General features: G+C 39.7%; 1 protein-coding gene across 2 annotated transcripts; it reads right to left on the reverse strand.

Moving 5' to 3' along the window:
* Positions 1–1,246: 1,246 nt before the first annotated feature.
* On the reverse strand, positions 1,247–11,001 carry LOC131790234 (uncharacterized). 2 transcript variants are annotated; one of them, XM_066159295.1, is made up of 7 exons: positions 10,877–11,001; positions 10,374–10,457; positions 9,818–9,973; positions 8,869–8,970; positions 8,491–8,758; positions 2,706–2,742; positions 1,247–1,321 (listed from the first exon to the last, which is right to left on the reverse strand). In XM_066159295.1, exons 1-7 carry the CDS (start codon positions 10,958–10,960, stop codon positions 1,270–1,272), a joined length of 783 nt encoding a protein of 260 aa, XP_066015392.1. In that variant the 5' UTR covers positions 10,961–11,001; the 3' UTR covers positions 1,247–1,269. The 2 variants fall into 2 exon arrangements, with proteins under 2 accessions (XP_066015392.1, XP_058963398.2); XM_059107415.2 differs by lacking the exons at positions 1,247–1,321; positions 2,706–2,742 and adding an exon at positions 6,821–7,537.
* Between the last annotated feature and the right edge of the window lie 307 nt (positions 11,002–11,308).

The following is an 11,308-nucleotide window of genomic DNA, read 5'->3' on the forward strand; positions in this document are numbered from 1 at the left end:
AACCTGAAAATCAATGGCTTGTCAACTTCTCCATAAATTAAGCACACAAGGTTAAATTATCAAACAGACTAGATTTTCCCGCCTTGAATTAATTTGAAACTTAGCAATACTGTGCGATTTGTATATAATTTGCGTTACAACTGACACTGCAAAAAATTAAGCAAATTAGGACGGCCAAAAAAACAACATTAGACGAGCTGGACTAAACGGAGGTTTTATAAGAAGAATTTCTACTCATGTGATAAACATTTTCATGAAAACAGTTTCAATTTTGAATGGCCTTATTTCACCCGTTGTTTACATTGGGAACACTGACAACGTCTACCATCTTTCTGGATCTTAAAACTTGTTCTGCCGAAGATAACTGACCACGAGCAAAAAATGCAATGTGTACATGATATTAACATTTATAAACTTCTCATGAAGTATATGGGCACAGATTAAGCACGTCTATTTGATTAAATTCACACAAGCGGTTTGATTGTTAACCAACTGATAAATAGGTATGAATGAAATGAATTTGACTCAACACAGCAGAAGTACCCATGTTAATGCGTCACATGTTCTTTATCTGAGGGATAAGACGACAATTTTGAAAAAATGAGGGAACTTCGTAAGAACGACGTCCTTCTAAGGCAATTCATGTCGAATAAGAATATTAATCAAAATAATAATGGTCTGTGTAATAGCAGCTCTGATTATAAAAGCGCTGGTCTATGAATTTAAATGAAAATTTGATTTTTTAAAACTTTTTTAAAACATATTTTTAAACATGATTTCAGATTTAAAAATCTGATTGTCCCGATCATACATAGCGTCTCTGCTTTTATCTTTCAGTCTGAGAATATGACACCAAAGAATTGTTTAACGTGCAATTTCTCCCTACAGTATCAATATATTCTTCAGCCAACAGTTTTGGAGAATAAAGAAACTTATCAGCTGGACGGCGTCAAATTGACGCAACACTTTATTCTCTAAAAATATTTCCTGAGATATTTGTTTCGTTTGCAAAGGAGACTTAGTAAGATCATGGAAGTTCAAGGCCTAAAATTGAGTTCATCATTTTATTTTGCAGACTATAATCATTTTAGTCAAGATTTAAGCAACAAATCTTTGCCGGAATCTAAGATTATTTGGAGATTATATCCTCTGGCTTTGAATGTCCAGTGCAAAACATTTTAGTTTTGTGAAACGGGAAAGATTGTTTCTAAATTTATTTTTATTTACTACTAACCTTTTTTACGTAAGAAGCTTGTCTTGTTTGATATTCTAGTCGAATGACTGATGAAACCAAAAGCAAGAAATCGAAATACGACTTCCCCTGCAAAACAAAGATAAATGCAAATAGCTATCGTAAGAAAGACGTGAAACCTTCTGTAAAATAGAGGTAAAATTGGTGAAAAACGATTACCAAGTATTAAGATTGAGCTTGATTTGTTCAGAACAAAAACAAAAACAAAAAAAGCCGTTTAGGAACCCGAAAATCAATCGCTCATGATCTCCATAAATTAAGCGCACAAGTTTAAATTATCAAACAGACTAGAATTATCTCCCAGCCTTGAATTCAGTTGAAATTTAGCAATACTGTGCGATTTGTATATAATCTGCGTTACAACTGACACTGAAAACGTTAAGCTACTTAGGACGGCCAAGGAAAAACAGTAAACGAGCCGAGGCCAAAAGAAGATTTTATGAGAAGAAGAATTTCTGCTCATGTGATGAACATTTTCATGAAAACAGTTTCAATTTCCAATGGCCTTATTTCACGCGTTATTTACATTGGGAATACTAAAAACGGCTACCATCTTTCTGGATCCCAAAACTTCTTAACATTTGTAAACTTCTCATGACGTTTATGGGCACAAATTTAGCTTGTTTATTTGATTAAATCCACACAAGCGGTTTGATTGTTAACCAACTGATGGATAGCTATGAATGAAACGAATTTGACTCAACACGGCAAAAGCACCTATGTTAATACGTGAGATGTTCTTTATCCAATGGATAAGAAGAACATTTTAAAAAAAGAGGGAACTTATTAAGAACGACGTCCTTCTATTGCAATTCATGCTGTGTAAGAATATTAATCAACATAATAATGGTCAGTGTAAGAGCAGCTCTGATTATAAAGGCGCTGGAATATGAATTGGAAAATTGATGAGAGGTCGCATTAACACATCAAAACATTGACAATTAAATATCGTACTTACCTCGACTCTCACTCTGAACGCTTTATTGCTTTGTATGGTGAAACAGCCAAATTTAGAATTAGAATCAGCAGCATGTGTCTATTATAAGGTTATAAGCATGTGGTGAATCTCAGCCCACCCCTGAGGGGCCGATATTAAGTATGCATTGTAAGACAAGTCGGGCAGAGGTTTGCGGGGAATCTGGCACTAATTATTAGTACAAGAGCCCAGACAGACCTCTTGCTGGCTCGTGTTTCAAAGACCTCGTACGTTCGCGTGGGCGAAGAAGCGCTCGTGACCAAATGCCGATAATGAGGTCTCGTATGCTAGCGTATCCTCCCTCGCAGCTTTTGTTCGCTCTCGTCACGCAACGGAAGGAGGGAGTGCGCGTTGCATGAAGAGACCAAACAATGGATCCGAAGGAGACAACAGTGAGCGTTGCACCAATTCAGTTTATTTTTGCTTACAATTATTCAGACAACAAAGAAAATGGACCGCAAAAGGCAGGTTACAAACCTATTCCCTGAATCTTTGCCCGATTTGACGTTCTCACCTAGCAACCATAAAAAAATACCATTAGTATCGATAGTTTTACTCATGCGTAGATCAATTCGAGACTTCATCATTCCCCCACCCCCCCCCCCCCCGCGCATTTGAACTTTGGAAGATTGGTTCGTTCACATTCAAATTGTTAATATAACGGATTTTTTTTGCTGCGAGCTTGACAGTCGATACTGTGGCGCTTTGAGTAATCGCATTACTGAGTGTTTTAAATTGTTCTAGTGAAGTGCACAGTTACCTTCATCCTTTGAGTGAGATAAAAAGAATTTCACCTAATATAACGCGTCATTTCTTTCTCGGGGGTATGGGATAGTCCAACAGTGCATGTATCAATATTACTCTCCCCCTGATAAAAAAGAACGCTTGATCACAGTCGAATAGATCTAAGCAATGTAACATTTTGGTCTTGAGTACTGCGATCCTGCGAGAAGTCTGCAAAGGGCTTGCCACTCACGAGGAGCCTAGATTCCCGGCAAATCTCTCCCTGACTCGTGTTAAATCTTCCCGCGGGCGGGAAAACACGCTTCCCTCGACGCTTTTAATGAGGGCACAGTCATATTTGTCTTCGCCCGGCGCTACTTTGTTTCTTTTAAATCTTGCCCTCTTCTTTTTCTGCTTCTTGCTGAAGTTGCTTTCATCTTTTGTGAAGTTATCGCCAAGTTGATCCTCGCCACATGTGCTTGGGCTTGGGCTTCAACGCACGATGTGGAAAAAGTCATCTCCGTCAATCTTCTTAAATTTCTTTACCTTTGTTCTACGAATAACTTGGAATCTGACTCCACCGTTCTTGCCTCTCTTCTTAAACCAAAACTGATTAAAGATCAGTGAAAAAGAACACCACGAACGACATGCCGCGAGAGACCCGAGACATTTTTTCTTGTGAATGTTTTTCCTCCACACTTTGCGTTGATTGCGTCAATCACTCTGTCATAATGAAAACTGAAATAAGACCTGCGCGCGCTCTGGCGTGACGTTTACTTGGTCTCGTCACACAACACTGTGAATAGGGTGCGTTGCGTGACCAGACCAAAGAAGACGCGGCTGCGATACATTACGAGCAGTCCCTCCTTTTCGGCATAGTCCGCCGCGCGAGTCAAAAAAAAAAAAGAACAAAATAACAAAATAAAACAGGGAAAAAAAGAAAGAAAGGAATTGTTGTCCGCGTGCTACAGGGAGCTCTGGGAGTGAGGCGCCCCATCATCAATTTTTCTCACCAACTTTTTTTTTTTGTATTTTTTTTTTCTTCATAGGCGACGGACTTCGCTGAAAAGAAAGACTGGAACTGCTTGTAGTCTACAACTGCCAAAAAGACTGCAAACGCATAAAAAGTTTGCATATTGTAATTTATCACATAAACTGCGGTGTTATGCAAGGATTTCCGGCCCTGAGAAAAGCCGTAACAACACAGGTGAAAAGATATCGTATTTGTTCACGTGTGTTGATATAGCCAATACAATTTGTCAGAACTTTATCTATAAAAGACCCGCGCGCTCGATGTACTTTGGTTTGATTTATGACCCTCAAGCGAAAGAAAAAACTCCTCTAACAAAGTATACAAAAAATATTTTCGTTGCAGATATTCGCAATGAACCCAGAATAAAAGCTGAACAAAATAGAGATGCACTGACTCTCACAAGGGCGTTGTACTCTAACCAAGTGCTTTTATTTCTCACCAAACGTTTTTCTAGTTATATTTACATTATATGCTACCAAATTTAATGTATGTGGCTTAAAAATAGGCTGCGATTTGGCCGGTGGAACTCGTATCTTCTTCAAAGTTCTTCTCCAGCTTTCTATGGTGCAGTGCTTTAAAGGTCACACTTCGCAACAAAAAGATTCGTTTATGTTATCAAGCCAAATGGACATTATCATTTCATTGTCATTATCATTTCAACTTCATGTAATAGTGTAGTTTGATCGTCCGGGTGAGTGTAGTCCTGAGAAGGACTGTTGTCGGTAGTGGTGACTGACGTTTCGACAACCTGAGCGGAAGTCATCTTCAGAGTCAAGTGAAAGGTTGTTGTCAGTCGAATGTACTTAGTCCGGTTTATGTACACTGATTGTTCAGTTTTGCCGTGATGTTATTGGCTGTAAGACTCAAGTGGCGTAGGTCGGTCGTGATTGGTCGGTTTGGATCCGTTAGTGAAGTTAGGTCGTTCTGTTCGGGTCGTTTGTAATGTTAATGTTGTGGATGAGTCGTTTGTATTGTGCCGGTAATGGTTGACACCTGTTGAGGGGAGTCTGTTCCAAGTTAGTAAACCAGCTTTTCAGAGTCAGTCGTTGAAAGTAGTTGGTGCTGTAGGTTAGGCATTGCGCAGAGTCCCAGTCAATAGTGTGGTTCCTAAGTCGGTGATGTTCAGCAATGTGATTGTTGACATCGCCTTTCCTCGTCGCTCGTTTGTGTTCAGTCAGTCTAGTTGCGAGGTTTCTGCTAGTCTCACCAATGTAGGAGGCGTGGCAGTCGGAGCAATTGATCTTATATACTGCTCCTTGTCTGTTCCTCGGTTCGTCTCTGTCTTTGATGTTAGTCAGTAACTGACGTAGTGTGGTGATAGGTTTGTGAGCGACGCGGATATTGAATGGGTGTAGGATGCATGAGATGTTCTCAGATATGCCCTTTTTTGTATGTTATAGTGGCTGTGGTCGTAGGAGTTGCGTTGTCGTTAGCTTCGGTAGTAGTAGGTCTGTGAGTGTTACGTTGGATGAAGTCTTCGTTGTAGTTGTTCTTTGGAAAAACACGGTTAAGGTACTTGTTCTCGTCGGATAAGCTGTCTGTCGTATTACATACTAATTGCGGTCGTCGGGTAAGAGTCCTGATAGTAGTGGCTTTGTGTGATGTCGGGTTGTAGGATGACTCGTCCAGTAATCTGTCGGTATGTGTCGGTTTCCTGTAAACTGTTGTCCGTAGTGAATTGTCGTCACGGCTTACCAAGCAGTCTAGAAAAGGTAGTTTAACATTTTCTTCGACTTCTCTATTAAACTGTATGTCAGTGTTTTGTTCGTCAAGGCGGTGGTGGAATGCGTCGATTTCGTCGTGTCGTACGGCAGTAAAAGTATCGTCAACGTAGCGTAACCAAAGTGGTATCGTCTGTCGGCAAGTGGAAAGGGCGCTTTCCTCGATGTTCTGCATCACAATTTCTGCTACAACAACAGAAACTGGAGACCCCATAGTTGTACCGTATAACTGTTTGTAGTGTTTGCCGTTGCAATGAAAGTAAGTTGATGTCAGGCAAAGGTTTAGTAAGTCCATAATGTCCTCTGTCGGTAGCGCTAGAGGGTCGCTAGATTGTAGGATAGCAGTCTCAGTACATTGTAGTGCCAGTTGAAGTGGAATACTTGTAAAAAGCGATTTCACATCAAATGACACTAGTTTGTAGTCGTCAGGTATCTGTACAGTCTTAGTGGCGTTAATGAAGTCCTCGGTGGATTGTAGTTTTCGTCTGGATTTGTCGGTGAGCGGTTGTAGTATTGTCGTTAGGTACTTGGACAGTTGGTATGTCGGAGAACCACAGAAGGAAACAATAGGTCGCATTGGGAAACCAGGTTTGTGTAGTTTCGGCAGACCATAAAGTTTCGGCGGCTGTGGTACTGAGCACCTTAGTCGGTAGTAGCGTTGGGTGTCAATGGCGTTTGTCTTCTTGAGTGTCAGTAATGTGCTGTTGAGTTTGCATTGAAGCGCAGGAGCCGGGTCACGTTTGAGTTCTTCGTAAGTCTGTTTGTCGTTAACAAGAGTCATTTCGTCGTGATAGTCAGTCTTGTCCATGACAACAGTAACTCGTCCTTAGTACCTAACGACAATACTACAACCGCTCATCGACAAATCGAGACGAAAACTACATTAACATTACAAACGACCCGAACAGAACGACCTAACTTCACTAACGGATCCAAACCGACCAATCACGACCGACCTACGCCACTTGAGTCTTACAGCCAATAACATCACGGCAAAACTGAACAATCAGTGTACACAAACCGGACTAAGTACATTCGACTGACAACAACCTTTCACTAGACTCTGATGATGACTTCCGCTCAGCTTGTCGAAACGCCAGTCACCACTACCGACAACAGTCCTTCTCAGAACTACTCTCACCCGGACGATCAAACTACACTATTACATGTTACCCCCGGGTTAAAACCATCTACTGTATTTCAACTTCAGTTACGATCTAAAAACCTCTAATATAATCAAGGGCGCTTTCCATCTTGCTCAAATGTCTGATTCAACCAATTGAAATCCAAACCCAACATGGCCACCAAATAAAACCAAACTTTGGCAATATTTCTTTTCTTCATCGGTTTGAATGGAAATTCCAGATCCATTTGAAGGACATAAATTTTTTTCCTTGAGTATACTGTTAACTTCCTCGAAAGCTGAATCAACGAGTAGTTCATTGAAATCTTAGATAGAAGCGACTTTTCCTAGTATTAACGTATAAAAGGTAGACTTGTTGAAAATTTTCAGAAAAAAAGTTTTGTAGTTGAGTCTCGCGTTTCGACCCGAAAATCGATTCACGAGTCTGGACAAAAAAACACTACTTAAGGTTATAGGATATGAAACCGGAACTGAATTTTAGCTCAAAGGATAGCGCAACGGGATTAACCTCTCATTGAAAAAAAAATTATTACACTTGGTTCCAGACAGAAGAGTTTATCTTATTCGTGTCTTCTATTTACAAACCACGCCACATATCAACCGTCGGACATTATGGCATACCCGACCCAGTTACACACCCGGTTACAAACCCATCCTCTAAATCTTCGCCAGATTAGGCGTTTCTCACCTAGAAACCACGAAAAAATTCAGTTGTAAAAATCACGTCCCGTACATCTTTCTTGAGTTTTACACCCCGCCCAGGGTATTTTTTTAACTTTTAAAGATTGGTTCGTTCTGATTCTACTCCCGACTTTCTAGGCCAAAATTGCAAATTTTTTATTTAAGGATTCTCTTTTTTGTGATCAACGAATGCTGTAGAATCAAGCGAAGTCACTTATTATATTTCGGTGCTGCTGTTGGGTGATTCGCTTGTATGCATCAAACTGCGCTGTAAAACTTTTCATTCTAACTAATTTGCTCACAAAACGTTCTCTTTTCATTTGGACTCCTCCATGTTATAAAAAAAAAAATAAATACACTTGTATTCTTCTTTGCTGTCTCGACACTTCAGCTTTAAATTACCCATCCAGGCAAGGTTCACGTTCCCACCCCCTAAAGGGCCTTTTGGTCAAACGACCCTGGGTGTCCGAATCGATGTCTACATGTATCATGTATTACCGCGTGAATTATCTCGTGGATAATGCCTGACACATTACCCTGTGGTACGCACATGTACACATGCGCTATAAAATAAAACACCGCACGAATCTTCGAATTTTCCACAAATGTAGTTAGACAAAGTTGCCTTTAGTCCCCAAGTCTTTCTGATTGAGGGACCAAGGCGGCCAATTATAAGCGGGAAAAATGGCCCATCTCGCTTTCTTGAGAGTCAATCAGCACTCATCAATCGAATCACGTTACCAGCACGCAGAGGTCATAAGGTCCCATTTTTTTCTAATCTTCGACGTAAACAGGGAATAATATTAAGGATAACATTGTTTCTTTCAAACAGTTCTCTCTTAATTTGCGTTATTTTGTCAAAGAAAACAAAAACAATAGTTATCCTAAACACATCCCACCTCCAGCCTCACCCCGACACCTTACGTTACCAGAAAGCACATCCTATTCAATACGACTTACGTGCGTTAGGAATGTCATATAGATCGGTTATTTCAGGGAAATCCCTGGCTTCCTCATCATTGACTTCATCAACATCCTTATCAGACTCCACATCAGCTTCCTTGTCATTTGGTTTCATAGCTCTTCTTACGACCACATAAATTGGCAGATTTGCACACAGATCCTCCATTTCAATACTCAGCACTGAACGATCGTCAAGCAGTTCCACAACCTTCATTTGTATTTCAGTTGAGGTGGTTGGTACGTCTTCACCTGTTCCGAAAGTATGCTGATTATATAATGAGACAAAGTCATGAAAATTAGCAATCAGACGCGCCAAAACATTGCGAGGCTGACGGTAAAAGACCCAAGGTGTGGAAGTAATTCAATCTCACTCACCGTCTCTAAAGCTTCCTTTAAAACAGCGGGTGTGGGAGTTTTATCGACTGAATTCGCCACATAGCAAGCCTTTTCTGCTGGCAGATGAATCATTGTCACTTGCTGCATGAAAAATAAACTCGGCTTCAGTCGGTACTTTAGGGAAAAGCAAATAGTAAAGTGGACACAGATACAATGAACTGACACACTTGAAAACCTAAAAGTTTATACTGAGATAAACTCGAGTTATTGCAGTAATTGATAATGATAAAGATGCATTTAAATGGCGCATTTTCCGAATGAATATGCTCTGATGCGCTTAACAACCCTTCCTCGGGGGACTTTGTCCAAACTACAGTTTACAATGCTCTATTCAAATGAAATTTTGTAGGTACTCTTAGTTTAGGAATTTGTGGACACATGGCCAGGCCATAACACCGGAGCTACGTTCTTAACTCTTTGCGAGAGGTGCGTAGGTTCTTTAAAATTCCTTCCTATCCAGTACAGAGAAGATGCAGGAGACGGGGCTTACGGTTTATCGTCCTTATTTGGATAAAATTGAACGTCTAAACATTTGCAGATGTCATAGCAAAGGCAGCACATTCTCGTCATTTATATTAAGACTCTGAGTGTTGGGCGGGTCTGGGATTTGAAACCTTCACCTCGTGCACGGCAGTCCAGCGCTCTACAACCTGAGCTAACCGTGGGGTTATTAATATCATTAGAAGAAATGGCATGAAACAGACTTTTAGCGAAGCTTGCAGCGCGTAACAAAGTGCCATACTAATAAAAAAAAATGATAGTAATAATCTGGTTAATAAAAATCTAAGAAAACACATAATAGTTAAAGGAAAGAGGTCCTTAAACAACTTATCGGTGAAAGGTTTTTTTTTTAAAGAGAATGAGTTCAATACTTCGCCGCCCTTACCAACCCAAACAATTGTATTCAACAAATACAACCAAATATTACCTTTTTGAAATCGTAGATTATATCTCCTGCTGATTTATTAGGTGATGTCTTTGGTACATGGAAAGTCTCTGTTCCCTTTGTAATGTCGATTGCAATCTCTTCTTTAAATGTTTTCCCGCCTTCAGAGAACTCCACTGAATATTTACTGACAGAGCTCTGAGAAAAAATAGGATTTTATTTAATTAAAAGAAGATGTATTTCGACCTACATGTAATTATATGGATTCTTGAAAAGGAAGTTGGACGGCACTGACTTGAAAATTCTGGTCTTTGTTAACGCAACATTTACTAAACTATGGCATAACAGAAACTGAACTTGCAACGATCGATCTTTATTTAAAAGGAACAATTTTATGAAACAGGCCAAGGGTAACGCAATAAATTTCTAACCCCTCAACATCCAGGATTTCTGCCGACTGGTAACCATACATTTTCCAATTGGCTCTCTGAGAGAATTTTAAGCTAAATCAAGACCATGTCTTTTTCTTAATTCTCATTATCTTCCGGCCCGACAATGTATTTTAACTGCTTGGATATTAAAGCAAATAATCACTTGCCTTCTTCTCTGATATCGAAGAGAATGACTCGACAGATACGACCAACGGGGCAAGAAACGAAAACAATATTGACAACTTGAATGTCTGAAAAAACAGCAAGTCAATAATTTAACGCGAATTTCGAATTTTAACATTTAAAAACTTCTCTTATTTTGTACTCCCGTTCTCGTCATATGACTTTTCTCTTGCTTTATATCAATAATATCTAGGCATTCAGATTAAGAATTTCAATAGTCGTCTGATACTAGCCGGAGCATGGCTGAGGAGTCTAAGAAGTCGAAAAACAGATAAAATATGAGTCACTATATTACACCTACCATTTCTATTAACACGTGGAATTAGGGATTGGATCTTGACAAAATTAAATAACTAATATGAAAGAAATACCCAAGGAAGAGTACATTACTCAACTTCAATTTAGCCTATAAACCTGCATTGCAAGTGCATGTGTTACTAAGACGACAGTTCGTGCTACAAATACTCCTAAAAATTTCAAAACTCACCATTTTCACAGTGTAAGAACACAGCAAGTCAAACGCCAGAGCTTCTGATTTGCTTTCTGGCGAGCTTCTGCCATTTAAATGCATGGCGTTTCAGCAATCTCGAAACAAATATTGGTAACAGTTTCGAACTGTTTTCCTTTTCAGCGCTGCGGGATTCAATTCAATGTTCGTTGAAAGTTGATGGTCACACAAACGGTCATAAAGTTACGAAATCATCAACTTCCTAAACTTAAGTTAGAGAGTACCAGCGCTGCAGGATTCGATTCAATGTTCGTTGAAAGTTGATGGTCACACAAAGGTCTAAACGTTACGTGCTCATCAACTTTCTAAACTTAGGTTAGAGAGTAGCAGTGCAACAGGAGTCAATTCAATGTTGCTTGAAAGTTGGTAGGCACACAAACAACATATAACATCACGTACTCATAAATGGAG

Source organism: Pocillopora verrucosa, chromosome 12 (genome assembly GCF_036669915.1).
Source record: "Pocillopora verrucosa isolate sample1 chromosome 12, ASM3666991v2, whole genome shotgun sequence".
Taxonomy (NCBI): Eukaryota; Metazoa; Cnidaria; class Anthozoa; order Scleractinia; family Pocilloporidae; genus Pocillopora; species Pocillopora verrucosa.